The sequence below is a fragment of the Schistocerca cancellata genome, chromosome 2 (genome assembly GCF_023864275.1).
Source record: "Schistocerca cancellata isolate TAMUIC-IGC-003103 chromosome 2, iqSchCanc2.1, whole genome shotgun sequence".
NCBI lineage: Eukaryota > Metazoa > Arthropoda > Insecta > Orthoptera > Acrididae > Schistocerca > Schistocerca cancellata.
This window is the reverse complement of record NC_064627.1, coordinates 740,372,671-740,394,050: the sequence shown is the minus strand read 5'-3', so window position 1 is coordinate 740,394,050 and position 21,380 is coordinate 740,372,671. Positions and strand designations below refer to the sequence as shown.

Below are 21,380 nucleotides of genomic sequence, written 5' to 3'. Positions count from 1 at the left end.
GGCAAACTACAGCTAAAGGCAATTAAAACAGAGTAAAAAAGGGATGAAAGAGGCAGCATGGAGGGCCAGAAGGAGGGGGCCATTCCACTAGGACAGGAACTACCTGTCTCTAAGGATGTGGGAGATGGCTTGTAGCGTATAATAAAACTATGGGTTAGTCTGGTATGACCAATGCAGGTGGATTCCATTTGGAACAGGAGGAGGAACGCCATGCAACAGTAGTCTCCTTGATAGTACAGAGTTTTATTAGAAGGGCAGTAGCCCACTGTATAATGTTCCACCTCTGGACGAAAAAAGGCCGTAATTGCACCCGCCCATCCACACCTGTGATCATCGAAACAAATGTGTGGTGGATTATCACCTCTTTAGCCAAATGGTCAGTCAGTTCATTCCTATGGAATATCAACATGACCTGTGACCTAGAGAAAAAACAGCTGAGCAGGCAGTATAACTAATGACAGAGGTCATGAGTAGCAGATATCACAGAGTGATGAGAGAAACAGTGGTCAATGTTGAGATTGCTTAGTGAGTCACTGCAAATTAAAACACAGTCAATGGCAGCTTGTTTAATAAAATGCAGGGCTTTGTTAATGGCTATCAGCTCCACAATAGAAACACTGTGTGTTCCCAGCATTTAATGCTGCACCTGACAAGTGATGTAAGTAAAAGAAAAAAATATTCCACCTTATCCATGGTTTTAGAGCCATTGTATAAATGATGATAGCAGCTTGCTACTCTAGGAGAACTGAAAGGGTCACGTGTCTAATGGTGGGGGGGGGGGGGGGGGGGGGGATCGGAATTTGAGGACTGTGGAATATGCAGGCCCAATTCATGGCCTTGGTACCAACCAAGGGGGGTAGTGTGGAAAAACGCAAGGAGTAGATTTCAAGGTGCTTAGGCAGAGATCTCGGCAGATGGCTGCATTCCAACTGGTGACTCCGTCGAGGGCAGACGGCAGGGGCAATGCCCCTCTTATGCAAAATGAACATGATACATTGGATGATGATGAAATTGTCAGATGGTGTTGCATATAACAACAGTTGGTACCATCAGAGCTGAAGAGAGAAGACTTCCACTTCAGCAAGGCGACTGTTTACGGGACTAATCTGTAAGGCACCAGTGACCAGTTAAACACAATTTCAAAGCTGAAGGTGCCACAGAGCCATAAACCTGACAACCACAATTCAGTCAGAATGAGACTAGTGATTGTGGTGAAGCGCTTTGTCACCAAAATAGACATGGAGCTAACTATTCACAACTCTGGTGGGGTTTGATTTTTGTCTCCATACTGGAAAGTGCGTTCCCATTTATTGCCAGATCATGTTATGACTGCTTCCATTTCTTCAAAATTTTGATGTCTCGCTGCCAGCACCTATTCACCGGTGTATCAAAATTTTTTGACATCTAATTTCAGGCATATTGGAGATGTAAAGGTTAAACAACATAGGGTGAGGACAAATCCATGAGGTAGCCTATCATTTAGTGTCTTTGAAGAGCTTATCTGGCAGGTCATTCAGGGTCACACTGGCAACAAGATACGCTCTTCAAAGATATTAAATGGCAAACTACATCAGAGATCTGTCCTTGCTCCATTGCTGCTTAATCTGTATATCTCTGATGCCTGAAACTAGATCTCTTAAGTTTGGGTATGGGAGCTGGCAGTGTGATGCTTGGAAGTGACAATGAATGTATTGTTGCAAATCACCTTGCCCAAGGCCTTTTCTTTTAAAATGGTAAGTTCAAATAGCATTATTTTGGAAATTTATATCATCACTTTATTATTGCTGTTTTTATAGATGGGGTTATAAGGAACTACTTTGCAAACAAACATAACCTAACATATATTTTGCTCTTTAAATGTCATTAAAAGTGCCACAGTTTCACTCAAAAGGCTTTAAGAAAAGTCCATGTTAAGTTCTTGAGGCAAATGACTAATGTTGAAGGCACATCTCTACTATGTCTGATTAACATTATCAACATTCGGAGAAGACTGAACATGAAACACAATGATCAAGAGTCAAGTAAAAGGCAAGTTTTGGTAACCTACTGATTACCCTCTGACAATGAAAACTTGGAGGTGTGCAGCAGATCATTTAAAGACATGTTAGGACTAACACACAAACGTTTGTTCACTGCGATTGAAAAACTGAAGGGGGAGAACATGTCTTCAGAAACACCAGTGAAATAAACCTAACACACACAGTCACAAAGTGAAATAAACTCAAACTGAAACTTGTAAAAAGAAAGCTATACTCCTCCCTAAATCTTCAAAACATTAGTTTAGTGATGGCCTCAACATTTACAGGATGTACAGGGTGTTCAAACTCAACAAAAACAAAGATCATAGCTTGTTATTTCGTAGGTATCATGATGACACTTGTATGATTTGGGACTGACAAAGATGAAAATCAAATGTGCAGTTGGGTCAGAAAAGTTTTCTTCTACACTGTGGCAAAAACTACATCCATACAAAGTTGGAAAGCCTACAAAAGCTCTCAACTCTGACAACACCGAATCATGTATGCCCTTGAGTACATCATCAACTTTGAGTGTCGACATGCAATAAGTTATTTCCATTCCTATACTAATACATTCCAACTTGTTTTACTTTCAGCAACTTTCAAATTATAGCTTGCACCTTCACATTGATGACACAGGGCAAAATTGCATGTGCTGTGGCATGGAGTATTGCTGAATGTGGTGTGAACGAGATCACTTCTTGTGTGCTGAAAAGTTCTTTCTTCCAGTATAAATGAGAAATGAAATTTGCAAATAATGTGTGATAATGTGCAGGGCAGACTAAGAATCAAATAATATCAATTGTTATGACTTAAGCTGTTGCAAAAAATATTTAAATTCCGGGTTTCTGAATAATTCCATGTGCCCATTGACCAGGATTTTTACATAACTGAAAAGACAAAAAAGTAGTGTAGGAATATGATTCCAGGAGAAGTAGATGAAATGATTCACAGTGCTAAAGTCTTCCACCAGCCCTATGAAGTAATGATACTGACATTAGAAGACTTTTTGACTCTCCTGCTGTAGCCGATAAATGCTCTGCAGATGCACATAAATAGCAGGATCAACTAATAAGATTATTTTGACCCTTGTGGTGCATATCTTAACTTCATCTTTGATCTCGCCATTATACACTGCCACAATTGTTTGTGCTGTAAATAAGTGCTCATTGCAAATTGCCATGTATTTTAATTTTCTCTTCCTTTCAGTTTTTTTTCAATTAACGGCAAGGAATTAGCACTGACTGAACTCATGATATCGGCGTTCTGTATCTGTGTCTTGACGTGACGAAAAAAACATAGTTTTTATTCACTTCAAATAAACTGCTGTGTGACTGTGCCTGGGCCCATAACCTGTTATTGAACTTGAAATAAACACGGGGTTACAGTTTGAAAGTAAACATAAATGCTTTTATTAACACGCACAGAACAAATGTAACAAGGGTACGCAAAACACGTACACATAAATAGGAACGTCTATAAAAGTGTCCATAGCAACTGCAGCAAAGGTAATACGTAGCAGAGGCATCAATTCTAAATTCCAACAGTAGAGGACAGAAGGCACCAAGGAAGCTTTGTGCTGTTACGAATCTTTCACATCTTCCAGCAATATTTAAGAGATAATGTAGCTTACTACTCAATGGAGTAAGAGAAGTTGCAGAATTATCAATGAAAACTGCTGGTAAAGAACCTACTGCTGAATCAACTATGGTGACACGGACATAGTGGCCCATGCTGATACTGGTAAAGTACTAGATGTCAAAGGTTTGAGCAAATTTTGTCACAGTTGCGTGAAACGGATCCCAGATCATGAAACGCAATATGAACAATAGAGAATCAAGTGCAGGGAGTTGTCAGCCTGTTTACCATATCAGCTGCCTCCTGTAGCCTGATATATAGGAAGTACCCTGGTGATGGGACAGTGAACCTTTCCTTGAGGATCAAAAATGCGCTCCACTTGGAACTGACACTAATGTGCAGAAGTTAGAATGTGTGGGACATGTACGGGAAAGACTTGGCCCTAGAGTTAAGAAGCTGACAAGATCTGTCAGGAAAAATTATCTGATGAAAGGAATAAAACAAGAGGGTTACATACATTGCTTAGCAATAAGAAAGGATGTAGGGAACCTGAAAAACGTGGGCCTTATATTTCGATAAAATGTCCACAGACAATAATCCTATCCACAACTTGTACCTGAAGGGAAGTGAATAATGGTGTGGCTTCCAAAGGTCAATTGCTGGAGATGAAGAATATCATCACAAGATTTCTCTAACAATTGCGTGAAGGGAAGTCATCAAATATATATTCACAGACCTTTCAAATGAAAACTTATTCAATAAATGTCTTCATGGTGATACTAAAACCCAAATGTGAGTTTTAACCAATGTGTATGGGAAAGATTGCCAAAAAGCATTTTTGTGAGAAAAATGCAGTTGCTATTGGTGTTTATGATGCAGTTTCATGTTTTTAATGATGGTGTGCAAAGCAGAAAATATCTTTTAGAGAAAATACAACTAAGCCTGAAGTGAATGATACGAAAGCTTTGTGTGCGACAGAGAGGGCATAGTTTTTGGGGGTGACACAATCAAGAAGAGTGTCATAGAAATGTGAAAAGGAAGAAAACTGATACACAAAGTGAAAAGAAAAGCAGCTTATGGTGCTGGACGGTTCTAAAAGAATCCAAAACACAAGCAGAAACTTTAATGGGCATTTTCCGCAAAACAAATTTGTGTATATAGGTACATATAACAAAGTATAAGTCATATTACTTCCAAACTTGGTATGCTTACAAAACCCAACCTCCTAAATGCAAAATAGAATTTTCCGAATCTATTAAAAATGTAGCAGAAATTGAAATAATTAACAACAAATTCTGAGTTTTTTCTAAACATCAAGCTTAAAATGAAAGTGTTCATTTATTTCTTCATCAATTAAATAAATCCCAGAGTTTCAAACATCGGCAAGTACGCTTTGTACACATCGAAGAAACTCTTACTTATGAAGAGAAGGGTACCTACATCATCAGGTGCATCCAAAAGTCAGTGAAAAAATGTCTGTTAGGTTTCGGAGGGAAAAAACTCTTGGATTTCTGTGCCAGTATGGGCTTAGTAATCACAAACTCCTTTTTTTAAACATAAGAACATTCACCGATATACTTAGGAAGGCAGGGGAACCAGATCTGTCATTGACTATATAATAACAGATCAGGAATTCAGGAAGGCTGTGAGGGACACACGTGTATTCAGGGGATTCTTTCATGACACTGATCATTATTTAATCTGCAGTGAAATTGGGATTGTGAGGCCGAAAGTGCAGGAGGTAGGTCAGGTCCATATGTAGGAGGATAAGAGTGGAGAAACTTCAGAATAAGGAAATCAGGCACAAGTATATAACAGCGATCTCAGAAAGGTACCAGTTAGTTGAATGTAGTCAATTACAGTCATTGGAAAAGGAATGGACAAGGTACAGGGACACAGTACTAGAAGTGGCTAAAGAATGTCTTGGAACAGTAGTGTGTAAAAGTAGGATGAAGCAAACAGCTTGGTGGAATGATACAGTCAAGGCAGCCTGTAAAAGGAAAAAGAAGGTGTATCAAAACTGGCTACATACCAGAACCCAGGTAGACAGAGAAAGTTATGTTGAAGAAAGAAACGAAACAAAGCCAAACAGATAATTGCAGCATCCAAGAAGAAATCATGGGAAGACTTTGGAAACAGGTTGGAGACTATGGGTCAAGCTGCTGGAAAACCATTCTGGAGTGTAATTAGCAGTCTTCGAAAGGGAGGTAAGTAGGAAATGACAAGTATTTTGGACAGGTCAGGAAAACTGCTGGTGAATCCTGTGGATGCCTTGGGCAGATGGAGGGAATATTTTGAAGAGTTGCTCAATGTAGGTGAAAATGTGATCAGTAATGTTTCAGATTTCGAGGTAGAATGGGATAGGAATGATGATGGAAATAGGATCACATTTGAGGAACTGGAAAAAATGGTCAATAGATTGCAGTGCAATAAAGCGGCTGGGGTGGATGAAATTAAGTCGGAACTCATCAAATACAGTGGAATGTCAGGTCTTACATGGCTACACAGGATAATTGAAATGGCCTGGGAGTCGCGACAGGTTCCATCAGACTGGACAAAAGCAGTAATCACACCAATCTTTAAACATGGAAACAGAAAAGATTGTAACAACTACAGAGGTATCTCTTTAATCAGCTTTGTGGGTAAAATCTTCTCAGGTATTGTTGAAAGGAAAGTGCGAGTATTAGTTGAGGACCAATTGGATGAAAATCAGTGTGGGTTTAGGCCTCTTAGAGGTTGTCAGGACCAGATCTTTAGCTTACGGCAAATAATGGAGAAGTGTTATGAGTGGAACAGGGAATTGTATCTATGCTTTATAGATCTAGAAAAGGCATATGACCGGGTTCCTAGGAGGAAGTTATTGTCTATTCTACAAGATTATGGAATAGGAGGCTAACTTTTGCAAGCAATTAAAGGTCTTTACATGGATAGTCAGGCAGCAGTTAGAGTTGATGGTAAATTGAGTTCATGGTTCAGAGTAGTTTCAGGGGTAAGACAAGGCTGCAACCTGTCTCCACTGTTGTTCATATTATTTATGGATCATATGTTGAAAACAATAGACTGGCTGGGTGAGATTAAGATATGTGAAAACAAAAAAAGCAGTCTTGCATATGCGGATGACTTAGTTGTGATGGCAGATTCGATTGAAAGTTTGCAAAGTAATATTTCAGAGCTAGATCAGAAATGTAAGGACTATGGTATGAAGATTAGCATCTCCAAAACGAAAGTAATGTCAGTGGGAAAGAAATATAAACAGACTGAGTGCCAAATAGGAGGAACAAAGTTAGAAAAGGTGGACGGTTTCAAGTACTTAGGATGCATATTCTCACAGGATGGCAACAGAGTGAAAGAACTGGAAGCGAGGTGTAGCAAAGCTAATGCAGTGATCGCTCAGCTACAATCTACTCTCTTCTGCAAGAAGGAAGTCAGTACCAAGACTATGTTATCTGTGCACCGTTCGATCTTTAGACCAACTTTGTTGTATGGGAGCGAAAGCTGGGTGGATTCAGGTTACCTTATCAACAAGGTTGAGGTTACGGATATGAAAGTAGCTAGGATGATTGCAGGTACTAGTAGATGGGAACAATGACAGGAGGGTGTCCACAATGAGGAAATCAAAGAAAAACTGGGAATGAACTCTATAGATGTAGCAGTCAGGGAGAACAGGCTTAGATGGTGGGGTCATGTTACACACATGGGAGAAGCAAGGTTACCCAAGAGACTCATGGATTCAGCAGTAGAGGGTAGGAGGAGTCGGGGCAGACTGAGGAGAAGGTACCTGGATTCGGTTAAGAATGATTTTGAAGTAATAGGTTTAACATCAGAAGAGGCACCAATGTTCACACTGAATAGGGGATCATGGAGGAACTGTATAAGGGGGACTATGCTCCAGACTGAACGCTGAAAGGCATAATCAGTCTTAAATGATGATGATGATGATTATTCGGAACTTCCACTGCTACGAATGTGAACATGGAATCCTTCCTGGTCATGCTGAGAATAAAATATAAATTTATTCGGAAAGGTACTGGCAGTGGAAATTAAAATGTCCTGTGATGCCTTTCCTGCTCTCAATCAGCCAGTTTGACCTCCCACCACAATGCACAAAAAATGTTAAGAATACATCACTCTCAAGCTGCAGAAGCTCTAAATAGCATTTTTGAGCTGTAACGTAAGGCAATTATCAGCTATGTATGTAATGAGTTCAGATAAAACTGATTTCACAACAGTTCATTGAGACAATTATGTTAATTTAAAGCATTTTACAGATACTTAAAGGTAGAGAAAGAAATGTAAATTCTAAATATTTGTAGTTAAAAGTTTCGTACATGGAGTCTCACAGCATGCAATAGCAACAGAGCACTACTTAGAAAAAAATAATAATCTATAGGTTTTAATAGCAATAAATACAGAATTCATATTAAATTCTCAACTAAAAAACAAGCCCTTAAAATGCTATGACAACTGCACATATGCTGACGAAGAGAACTGGTAAAAAGTATACATAAGAGAATTTGTAGTAAACAGCTGGCGGCTCAGTGGTTGTGGCCTAGAATATACTCTGGAAGATCATAGGTTTGATCCCAATCAGTTCTCAGAATTTTTTTCCCCACTTGTCATTTCTCACACCTCTGGCAATGTTCAAGACTTAGAGTAAAACTAAATTGTGTGGCAGTTATAGTTGCAGCATTTTATTTGCCCAATAATGTATAGCTATCGGTGTGTCAGACAATGAGCACAAAATGGATGACACTATGTTTGTTAGGAGAAGAGTCTATGAAGAAATTCCAGTAGGGTGTATTACTGCCATAGTTAACTTACACTATCGTTCTTACCAACTTAACATAAGCTACTCTTTCTTCCTCCATTTTCTTGTCATCAACGAAGTGAACAATATTGTTCACTTGGAGTTACAGTTGTCTACTCATTGATGATGTGAATTAACTGCTATCTTCAGTGTTATTTAAATCTATATTGGAACAAGAAATGAACAAGAACGTAACAAATGTTATAAACTATCATCTACACAGCAAATTCATTTTAAAAAATTATTTAAGCGCATTAAAATTTATACAAACCACCTCATACAACTTCGGGATAAATATCTATTGTCATCGTAAAGGTTTGAAATAGGCATAAATTGTGGTTTCAGGCATCCAATTAGTATCTGTCTATTTTCTGTAACACTAAGCCTGATAAAATTAGTGCTTCAAGTTTCATGCGTTTCAACACTCAAACGTTTTGACACTTTCTTTTCTCCATATAATGTAATAATTGTGAATTTCATCTTAAAATTATACAGACATGTGTGAATGCTTTCTTGTTCCTCTTCTTAACATTGTTAGAACATTTTCGGTCACTATTTGTCCTATGTTCCGTGAATTAAAGTCAACAGCAACTTCTTTCCACTACTTTTCTTTCATGGCCATAGCAACTACCCATTTTTTACCTTATACTATTCTTTATACTGACCAAATATGAGTTCCAGCAGTAAATCTTCTGTGGCTGAGGGGAAGTTTGATGATTACCGTTTTTTCTGCTTACATTTCTCTATTATAACACAGCACCTTCGCATTACCATCTGTGGCCAAAGTGTGAAAGTCATGTTAGACTATTTCTGTGGTTTTGCCAAGCTTTTTTTGTGCTACTTTAGATCAACACAAACTCCTTCAGTGGATTCACGTTTAGTGTTACACATTAGAGTGGACTCGAGAACAGAGTTCAATTTCTGAACTAAAGTCGAAATTGACCTCTAGTCAGCAACGTATAGACACAGGGTGTCTCACAAAAGACACTGGGGACGGGTCCGCAGGCTTTGCGGCATGGCCACCGCCACTGCGCCCAATAACCTGACACTAATCTACTGGTAGTCAGCTGCAGGTAGGCTTCCCCAGAGTTAAGCACAAACAATGTTACAATCTGATTAACTTAAGCTTACCTTTATTTACAGTATGCGCTCAAAATGATGTCCCTCTGTGGTAAGAGCAGCCCGACATCTCCTGAACACATTAGCAAACACTCGACAAATTTTGGCAGCCGAAATCTGGGATAACTAGCCGAACCCTGTCTTCCAACTCTTCGAGCGTGTGGGGATTGGTTGTACATATCTTGTCTTTCAACATTCCCCAAAAATAAATATCACTTGGATTTAGATCTAGAGAATGAGATGGCATGACAACCTTCTATCATCAAAACTACTTTGAATTGCTTTCATAGAAGCACTGGCGATGTGTGTGGTCTTGCACTGTCCTGCATGAAATAACCTATATCTTTTCGTAACATCTACAACTAAACTCTGCAACCCCCGTGAGATGCGTGGCAAAGGGTACACCCCATTGTAACAGTTATTAGGGTTTCTTCCTGTTCCATTCACATGTGGAACATGGAAAGAATGATTGATTGAATACCTGTCAGAATGAATTGTTTCATGGTAAGAGAGTGGTCCAATAATTTGTCTTGCCCTAATTGCACACCATGCTCCCATTTTCACATCATGCTGAGATTGTTGATGTAATTCATGAGTATTTTCAGAGCTCCAACATCATTTGTTCTGAGAATTTGCATATCCTGACAATGCAGCCATGCTTCTTCAGAAGAAATAAAGCATGTCAGGACCAACTTGCCCATCGTACACAGACTAACAGCCAGTTGCAATAACGATGACAAGCAGCAGTATCCAAGTTCCTCAGTTGATGCACTACTGTTATTTTGTATGGTTTCAATTTCAGTTTGTGCACAGCTCTGTGAGCAGGTGCTTTTGACTCACTAGTCCGAAGTGCCAAAAGGTGCAGTGATTTTCTCCGACTTCTTTTCAAGGCCTCCCTATTTCATCAATTTATTTTCATTTAAAACACTAGGGTGGTTCATGGTGTGGGTTCCTGTAGTCATGTCCTAGTTCATGAACCACGGGCAACGTATGAGTGGCCAAGTAAGTGGTCCCGACAGTCGGGATACCAGTTACTTTGGAATAAGGCTGGGCATCTCGGACATATTCTGAGTCGTGGTCACCTTTGTGCTCATACGGCAAAGACTACCAAATCCACCGGTTAGTCCGTCAGCCGTTAGGGGTAAAACCCAATGGGACTCGGGGCAAGTAAGGCTAGCAACCTGCTTCCCTGGTACTTTAAATATGATGCTGGCAACAATCAGAGCAAAATGCCTCGGACCTTTGGAGGTGACGGAGTCCCACCTCTAACTGACAAACCAGGGACTCCTAAGATACGATTTCGCAAACAAATGGTAATGAGATGGGGAGCTATTAATATCAATGGGGGCTACTCTGGGAAGAAGGTAGAGCTGGCAGAGGCTGCAAGTAAGATGGGGCTGGACGTTTTAGCTGTTAGTGACATTCGGGTAAGGGGTGAGAAAGAAGAGGAAGTGGGAGAATACAAGGTCTACCTGTCAGGTGTCAAAGGAGGAATAGCACAATGGGGTGTAGGGCTTTACATCAGGAAAGAAATGGAACCCAGCGTAGTTGCAATAAGGTATGTAAACAAACAACTGATGTGGATAGATTTGACAGTGTCTAGCAAGAAAATTAGGATTGTGTCAGTATATTCGCATTGTGAAGGGAGAGATCAAGATAAGATGGATAGTTTTTATGAGGCACTCAGTGATGTAGTTGTTAGAGTAAAGGACAAGGACAGTGTTCTGCTCATGGGTGATTTTAACGCCAGGATTGGAAATCGAACAGAAGGGTATGAAAAGGTTATGGGTAAATTTGGAGAGGATACGGAGGCCAACAGGAACGGGAAACAACTCTTGGATTTCTGTGCCAGTATGGGCTTAGTAATCACAAACTCCTTTTTTAAACATAAGAACATTCACCGGTATACCTGGTAAGGCAGGGGAACCAGATCTGTCATTGACTATATAATAACAGATCAGGAATTCAGGAAGGCTGTGAGGGACACACGTGTATTCAGGGGATTCTTTCACGACACTGATCATTATTTAATCTGCAGTGAAATTGGGATTGTGAGGCCGAAAGTGCAGGAGGTAGGTCAGGTCCATATGTAGGAGGATAAGAGTGGAGAAACTTCAGGATAAGGAAATCAGGCACAAGTACATAACAGCGATCTCAGAAAGGTACTAGTTAGTTGAATGTAGTCAATTACAGTCATTGGAAAAGGAATGGACAAGGTACAGGGACACAGTACTAGAAGTGGCTAAAGAATGTCTTGGAACAGTAGTGTGTAAAAGTAGGATGAAGCAAACAGCTTGGTGGAATGATACAGTCAAGGCAGCCTGTAAAAGGAAAAAGAAGGTGTATCAAAAATGGCTACATACCAGAACCCAGGTAGACAGAGAAAGTTATGTTGAAGAAAGAAACGAAACAAAGCCAAACAGATAATTGCAGCATCCAAGAAGAAATCGTGGGAAGACTTTGGAAACAGGTTGGAGACTATGGGTCAAGCTGCTGGAAAACCATTCTGGAGTGTAATTAGCAGTCTTCGAAAGGGAGGTAAGAAGGAAATGACAAGTATTTTGGACAGGTCAGGAAAACTGCTGGTGAATCCTGTGGATGCCTTGGGCAGATGGAGGGAATATTTTGAAGAGTTGCTCAATGTAGGTGAAAATGTGATCAGTAATGTTTCAGATTTCGAGGTAGAATGGGATAGGAATGATGATGGAAATAGGATCACATTTGAGGAACTGGAAAAAATGGTCAATAGATTGCAGTGCAATAAAGCGGCTGGGGTGGATGAAATTAAGTCGGAACTCATCAAATACAGTGGAATGTCAGGTCTTACATGGCTACACAGGATAATTGAAATGGCCTGGGAGTCGCGACAGGTTCCATCAGACTGGACAAAAGCAGTAATCACACCAATCTTTAAACATGGAAACAGAAAAGATTGTAACAACTACAGAGGTATCTCTTTAATCAGCTTTGTGGGTAAAATCTTCTCAGGTATTGTTGAAAGGAAAGTGCGAGTATTAGTTGAGGACCAACTGGATGAAAATCAGTGTGGGTTTAGGCCTCTTAGAGGTTGTCAGGACCAGATCTTTAGCTTACGGCAAATAATGGAGAAGTGTTATGAGTGGAACAGGGAATTGTATCTATGCTTTATAGATCTAGAAAAGGCATATGACCGGGTTCCTAGGAGGAAGTTATTGTCTATTCTACAAGATTATGGAATAGGAGGCTAACTTTTGCAAGCAATTAAAGGTCTTTACATGGATAGTCAGGCAGCAGTTAGAGTTGACGGTAAATTGAGTTCATGGTTCAGAGTAGTTTCAGGGGTAAGACAAGGCTGCAACCTGTCTCCACTGTTGTTCATATTATTTATGGATCATATGTTGAAAACAATAGACTGGCTGGGTGAGATTAAGATATGTGAACACAAAATAAGCAGTCTTGCATATGCGGATGACTTAGTTGTGATGGCAGATTCGACTGAAAGTTTGCAAAGTAATATTTCAGAGCTAGATCAGAAATGTAAGGACTATAGTATGAAGATTAGCATCTCCAAAACGAAAGTAATGTCAGCGGGAAAGAAATATAAACGGATTGAGTGCCAAATAGGAGGAACAAAGTTAGAACAGGTGGACGGTTTCAAGTACTTAGGATGCACATTCTCACAGGATGGCAACATAGTGAAAGAACTGGAAGCGAGGTGTAGCAAAGCTAATGCAGTGAGCGCTCAGCTACAATCTAATCTCTTCTGCAAGAAGGAAGTCAGTACCAAGACTAAGTTATCTGTGCACCGTTCAATCTTTAGACCAACTTCGTTGTATGGGAGTGAAAGCTGGGTGGATTCAGGGTACCTTATCAACAAGGTTGAGGTTACGGATATGAAAGTAGCTAGGATGATCGCAGGTACTAGTAGATGGGAACAATGGCAGGAGGGTGTCCACAATGAGGAAATCAAAGAAAAACTGGAAATGAACTCTATAGATGTAGCAGCCAGGGAGAACAGGCTTAGATGGTGGGGTCATGTTACACGCATGGGAGAAGCAAGGTTACCCAAGAGACTCATGGATTCAGCAGTAGAGGGTAGGAGGAGTCGGGGCAGACCGAGGAGAAGGTAACTGGATTTGGTTAAGAATGATTTTGAAGTAATAGGTTTAACATCAGAAGAGGCGCCAATGTTAGCACTAAATAGGGGATCATGGAGGAACTGTATAAGGGGGGGGCTATGCTCCAGACTGAACGCTGAAAGGCATAATCAGTCTTAAATGATGATGATGATGATTAAAACACTAGGTTTTCTAGGCCTTTGTTTGTGTAACACAGATACAGTCTCTTGAAATTACTTCACTAATCTGTGTGTCACTGAATCATTGGGGGACATTGCACACCAGGATATTTTTGTATGAATTCAAGCTGACAGGAAACGCAATAGAACACCCAAACATTCATTCGCACAGCATAGAAGACACGCACACAGTGTTTCTGTCCAAGGACTGGGCCCACGGACACACTGACAAGGAAAGTCCCAGACTACGTAAAATCGCTACGAAGGTCTAAGGCGTCTATTCAGTCCCCTGTTGTTTTCAATTTCACATTCAAGAAATCGTTCACACAGGAGAATTGTACAAACATACTGTCATTTGACCTCCGGACAGACTCCTGTATGGACGACATAGTAATAAGCATACCTTGCATAGCAAAACAACTGAAAGATCTGAAAGCAAATAAATCACTAGGTTCAGACAGAATCTCAGATTTCACAAAGAGTACACTACAGCACTGGCCCATTATCCAGCTTGCATTTATTGTCAGTCTCTTGCCCAGCACAAAACCCCAATCAACTGGAAGAAAGTGCAGGTGACTCCAGTATAAAAGAAGGGTAAAAGAACGGACAAGCAAAATTACAGACCAATACCCTTAACTTCCGTTTGCTGCAGAATACTTTACCATATTCTCTGATCAAATATAATAATCTTCCTTGACACTGAGAAGCTTATGTCCATGAATCAGCATGTTTTAGAAAGCATCACTTCTGCAAACTCAGCTTACCCTTTTCTCACGATGTACTGAAAACTATGGATGAAGGGCAATGGACAGACTCCATATTTCCAGAAAGCATTTGACAATGCCGCATTGCAGGCTGCTGATGAAGTTAAGAGCATGTGGAGTAAGTTCAGAGATGTGTGAGTGACTAAGACTTGTTAAATAATAAAACCCAGTATGTTGTCCTCTAAGGCGAATGCTCATCAGAGACATGGGTATCGTCAAGAGTGCCCCAGGGAAGTGTGGTAGGACTACTGTTGTTCTCTATACACATAAATGATTTGGGCAGCCACCCGTCGATGTTTGCCACTGATGCTGTGATGTACAGTAAAATGTTGAAGTTAAATGACCTTAAGAAGATACAAGATAACTCAAGACAGAATTTCCAGTTGGTGTGGCTGCTAGCTGCATATGTGGAAAAATGTAAGTTAATGTGGATGAGAACAAAGATCAAACCTGTAATGTTTGGATACAGTATTACTAGTGTCTTCATCGACACAGTCAAGTCGTTTAAATATCTGAGTGTAACACTGCAGGACAATATGAGGTGGAACGAGCATGAGGGAACTGTGGTAGGAAGGTGAATGGCCAACTTCAGATTATTGGGAGAATTTTAGGAACGACTGGTTCACCTGTAAAGGACACTGCATATAGGATGTTGGTGAAACCTATTCTTGAGTACTGCTCAAGTGTTTGGGATCTATACCAGGTTGGATTGAAGGAAGACATCAAATCAATTCAGAGGCAGGCTGCTAGATTTGTTACCTGTAGATTTGAACAACATGTAAGTCTTACGGAGATGCTTGGGGAATCAAATGGGAATCCCTGGATCAAAGGCAACATTTCTTTCAAAAAATACTACTGAGAAAATTTAGGGACAGACAGGCATCTGGAGCTGGGTGCCGAACAATTCTACTGCTGTGAACACATCTTGTGCACAAAGAACATGAATATAAGAGACAAGAAATTAGGGCTCATATGGAGGCATATAGATAGCCTTTTTCTCTCACTATTTACAAACGAACATGAAGAGAAATAACTGGTAGTGGTACAGGGTACTCTCCACCACACACTGTATGGAGGCTTGCAGAATGTCAATGCGCATGTAGATTCGACGCAATTGCAATAATGATGTCTAGCAACAATATTTGAAATGTTGACAAAAAGCTCAAAAGAAAACACCAGTACACTCAATCACACAGTGTAGGGGGCACATGCTAAGTATTTGTATCCGAGAACTACGCAGATGCAGCAGCAACAGCCAGCAAATGCGCTCCGCAACTTGCGGTCCCTCCTGGGTGTCTTTCGTGACACACCCTGTAACGGCCCTTAGTTTTAGCATCTTGGATCTGTACATCTACAGCACACACTTGTCTTGTGATAACAAGCCACCATCATCCAGTGTGCGCTCAGGACCTCAGCTGGCGACAGGTGGAGCAGAGGGGCAGAGTGGGCTGGGGAGTGGCACCACTAACAGAAGTCTTGCAGTGAATGACAAAATAGTTTTGTGATTTTCTGACGAAATGATTTTAGGTATGCTCTTCTACTGGTCAGTACCCATAAAATGTTCTGGCGTTCTTCATATTGACACTGAACTGATACACTTGTCTGCCTGGGTAGAAAGAAAGTTCAGATTGCACAGACGAGTCTCCACCACATCACAGTGCGCTCGTTCGCTCTCAATAGTTGCACTTTAGCAACTACAACTATAGATCCTAGATGGTTTGATTGCAAGAAATCTACTGTTTACAATACAGATATATAACTACGGTTTTGTGAGTTATTAATTCATTTTCTGTACATGGTAGAAAATATAATTCACTGCAATAAGTTATGTTGTCATGTAAAAACAAGTCTCTAATAATGAGCCATGAAGGATAATTGTGGAATTTTATTCCAAACAGGTAAGTGTTAGCAACAGAAACAGACACCAAACATATGCCAGCACTGTCATCTGTGGCCAGCCAAAACTGTCAGAAGATCTGAGAATGTAATTTCTCACAGCTAACAGAACAATGGGATGTATGAGCGCCCCATTTCCTAGCCACACCAATTTAGCATGTGCAATTCCACACACATACAGACAGACAAAAATGTTTCATGAAATTTTGGTGCAACATCGCATTGGTGGAGTCCAGAAGAACTAAGAAAATTCAGTGGTCAGCGAGGAGATAGGGAGTGCAGACACTAGTTTGTCAATGACCTATTAGTGACATCAGACCTTTGAGACTATACTGTACATCAGTTGTAGTCGACCTGGTTCCTACCACTCAGTAGTGGGTGTTCCAGGTTCCATAGTGGGAGGTAGGTGCTAGGGTATTTAAAAACATTTTAATTAGGTTTCCATAAAATTTTGACAAAGTGACTGGTAAGTAATTATGATCATATGCTTTAAGGTACTCTAACTCCATTTCACAAATTTTGTGAAGTTACTGCCATACTTTATAAATCACCATTACTAAGGCATCGGCAGACGGTTAGAAAATTTAACTACTCAAAAGACACAAAAGTAGGCGGTAGGTAAACATGGTTGACCATCCTTGCTTACTTTACTCATGCAAGACAAAGCTGGTCCAATTATTCTGATCTACTCTTTACAATTAATATTCCCATATACCATTACCAAATGGCCAAACAACCTATGGAGGAGACAGAAGTGTAGTATCATAAAATGATTATTAAGTGGATCATTTATACAATTTTATTTCCTCCCTTCAAAATGTCTTTTGGACTGAGTCCAGAAATGATTGTAGAGAAGTCGTTTACGTACACATCAGAGAGACTCTGAAGAAAAACAACTTTGACACAAGAAAGCAAAGTATCAGTTGTGATATTATTGAAGGATGAGATTAGTAAACAAAGTGATACTAACATAGTAGGACATGAACTTCAAGATGTTACCGATGAATGACATCAAAGCATGCAAACCAATAGCAAAACAAAAACCAACAAACTAGCACCACTCCCATCGGAATATGGAGGACAAGGGCAGGGGTGGTCTTGTTAATGCTTTCAAGCACAATAAAAACTTGATAATAACAAACCACTGTGAGAAAATAGGAGTTTTCATCAGGGATATAAATGTAACTAAGGACTGTGAAACGTATTTTAAAAATGAGTCTCACGACATTTGTTGGCTTCACCATCTCGCAAACTGTCACCTTCCAATCTAATCTGGCTTTATGTTACACTAAAAAACACAAACTTATTATTATTATTATTATTATTATTATTATTTGCTGGCAGTGACATGTTTACTTTTTACAAGCTGTTACGAAAAATGCAATCCTTAATATGTAAGCAGTACTTGGCAAAAATTCTATACACATAGTGGAGCCCACATATTTTTCATATTTTATGAATGACATACACAAAGTGCGCATCAAAATCTTTCACTATGTAAGACACATTCCTAATTATCCTGTAGTTTTGGTTTTTACACTGAAAAGTGTGTTAAATATGGATGAATTTAGACATTAGCCAATACTAGAGACCAGTTACAACTGTCATTTCACACTCACATTCATTGGCTTTGCCAACTCTAACCACATTTTCACTTCACAGCATAACATGACACCAGGCTACACTACAAATCACTCACCACAAACCAACATATCAGAAAGAAAGAGAGAGAGAGAGAGAGAGAGAGAGAGAGAGAGAGAGAGAGAGAGAGAGAGAGAGAGGGGGGGGGGGGGGGGGAGGAGACTACTACACTACTACACACTAGCCAGGATCTTGCTCATCAGCCAGCTCCATCCGCAATAAACAGTGTCAATTATTGTTATTTTCTCAGTAAACATCAACTCAATGGTACACACAATTTGTAAATTAAAAATATAGGGCTATTAGTAATACATTCACTCTCCTTCATAACCATATCATCATTTCTATACATAAAACAATGTGCGCACCTCAACAACTCAATTTTACTGTATATTTATAGGCATATGATGCATACAGGAAACTGCAGAAAAAATTTGGCGCATACATTGCATAACTCATCCCACGAAAAACTGAGATATTTTCCCAGTATCAGACACAATTCCAGAAAAATCAGAACTATGACTTACCTTTACTGCCATGATTGTTCCACTAGGAATATGACGCATTTTCTCAACAACACCATAGGCACCACTGCCAAGGTCAGAAATTTTCTCTAGATCATCAGCCTCTACAACAAAAGTCTTCTCTCCAATAGTAATTGTTGTTCTTTTATCAAGGTTTCGTGGCGGGGTTCTACATCATAAAAACTCAAATCATCCATACAATCATCTTATTTTTAATCATTGTATCAACTAGGAACAAACATATGACCATAACAAATAAGTAGTTAAATTTTATTTGGGGCGTTCCATGAAACTCTACAATGCAAGCCCTTAATAATACCTAAAACAGAAAATATACAGCATACAGTAATCTGCTGAATGTCTAATGAAGAATTTCTAGAAAATTCCTGCGTAGACATTAAGCATCCAACTGAGGAAAACACCTAATTGGAAGTATCTGCATTTGTATTTAAACCATCAAATGATATAGGTCTGTGTCAAAGGATAGAAATTAGACATCAGTGTCTTCTAGTCCCTTCTATTACATGTGTGAGCAGTAAAATCTCAGTTAAATGTCAGTCATTATACAAGATATACACATGACACAAAGTGGATTTTTTAAACTGTCTTAGAATACCTGCTGTCAGAATTTCAATACTAGGAGTAAGCACTGTGTTCTGCATAACACATAGCCTGCTGTGTCCCCGAAAGGAATTTGTTGAAAACAGTACACATGGCGCAATACACATTTACTTTGAAAAATAAATGTGTGTGTTCCACAGATATCAATACTCTGCAAAAGATCTAGTTTGGTGACTGAGCACTCTTGAGCTATAATACTGTATCACAAAACTAACGGTCTCAAACAAATTATAATTTCACATGAACTGAAATGTATCATGTATTACACACGAGATTAACATGATAGGAAGGCTACTGTCAGTAAATCTTCAATTCCCTGACAGACAATTTAAGGGAGTCTTCATAGTCATAAATATTACTGGACTAGCTTAATTCCTAATATCAGCTCACACTTAACACTAGTTTAATGAAGTTAAAGCTAACCTCTGCCATGAAAGGAAAAATTAATGACTGATAAAAAATTTAAGGATATAGGATATCTTGATAACATCATACATTATTCTGAATTGGGGGTGGGGCACCTGACATTACTATCAAATCAAATCAGAGTCAGTTATTCGGCCAACGATAACACTGCTGTTAAAAGAGGCACCATCAGTGTCAAACCAATCTGCACATCTTTTTGTTCTCAATGTATCATGACAAGCGTGACAATTTATTGATGAGATATACGAAACTAATATATCGAAAAATTCATTAAACTTAAAAACAGTATGGCTAAACAAATTTCCCTTACAAATATAGGGCACTTACAATACTGGCGGTGAATCGGGTACCACTACTTTCAAAATCGTCTTTCTTCGAGCTAGAAACAATAACAAGATAAATTTAATATGAGAGCTTTTTTATGAAAATGTGTCTTTTCGATACTTAAGTTACTAAAATCTATAAATGCATTTAGATAAATTACTACACCTGCCATGATTTATTTTTTCGTCTGGCAGCGACGTAAACTGGAGCCTCGTTACTTCCGTTATAAACAGCAACCCTCAAATTTCTCGTAAATTTTGCGATTTTCTACATGCGTAGCTCTCCTGCCTACGTTTTGGTCAATACCAGGTACGTTTTCTAATCAACCATAACAAACGAGTCACAGTAAAATATAAAGAAAAACGCCAAATTTTCACTACCAGAATATTGTGACAAACATTCCATGCATGTAGTGGTAGAAATACACAGTCATTCCCTCACGAACATAGAACTTTAACAACCACCTACATCTACATCCTCACATAAAAACAAATAAGGGTACGCGAATATACACCACCACTATTTTCACCGCCATTAACAAGCCTCCACTTATTATATTTCAATGTCAAATCTGTGGCCAAAGATAAGCTTCTAGCGCGGAATCATGACCAGCTGCCCAGGCAGCCGTGGCGCAGAACATTTTTGCAATGCGGCATATCACAAGGCAGCACATTTCTTGAATAGTCTTTTATTATTTTCAAGTTTCTTGGTGCCAATTTAAGTCGGAATCACAAATCCAAAATAGGAATTTTTTCACTTTTAAAAAACAAATGGTAAGTTATTATAGTAATAATAATCATTTTGCAAATCTAACGCTGTGGTAATGAAAAGCAGTGAAGTATGGAACCTTTACTCTTTCATTTATGTTACAAAATACCTCGAAACTCAAAGAACAGCTAACTATATTGCCAGCCTGGATTTATGTTAAGAATATATTTCTCATAATCAACTGATTACTTAGACTAATAGACCAGATGATAGTTGATAATTAAATAAATGGCTAAAAGCCTTGGGGGTTCACAGAAATTTATCCAAGGAAGGTAAATATCACAACTTGGCAGACAGATTGTTAAATGTGGACAGAAGATTTACTCAGATATAAGAGACGCGTAGACCTGGCTGTGGGAGTTGTAGATTTGAACAAAACTACTCAAATATTAGGGCACCAATCACATCTGCGCAGATAAATCGTAGCGAGTGGACAGGAGATCTCCGCACATCTGATGCGCGAAACGAGTTTGAGTCAGCTGTTTGTTCAGTCTAGTGTTTCTCGTCTGTGTCTCCACAGGGAATTTGAAACTGGCAGATACACGTCAGTGCTCCAGAGAGTTTATTGGTGAACTGAGTAAAAGGTCTACGAATCACGCATGTTTCCGGAAAATTATG

At 39.4% G+C, this 21,380-nt stretch overlaps 1 protein-coding gene across 1 annotated transcript in view; it reads right to left on the bottom strand.

The window, feature by feature from the left end:
• LOC126162539 (dual specificity mitogen-activated protein kinase kinase 6) overlaps positions 1-20,567 on the bottom strand; it is a 51,611-nt gene extending 31,044 nt beyond the window's left edge. Inside the window, exons 1-3 of the mRNA XM_049919115.1 lie at positions 20,160-20,567; positions 19,998-20,049; positions 18,627-18,792 (exon numbers count right to left, since the gene is read on the bottom strand). Of these exons, the coding sequence (XP_049775072.1) occupies positions 18,627-18,792; positions 19,998-20,049; positions 20,160-20,166 (225 nt within the window). The 5' untranslated portion in view covers positions 20,167-20,567. The remainder of the gene's footprint in view (positions 1-18,626; positions 18,793-19,997; positions 20,050-20,159) is intronic.
• Between the last annotated feature and the right edge of the window lie 813 nt (positions 20,568-21,380).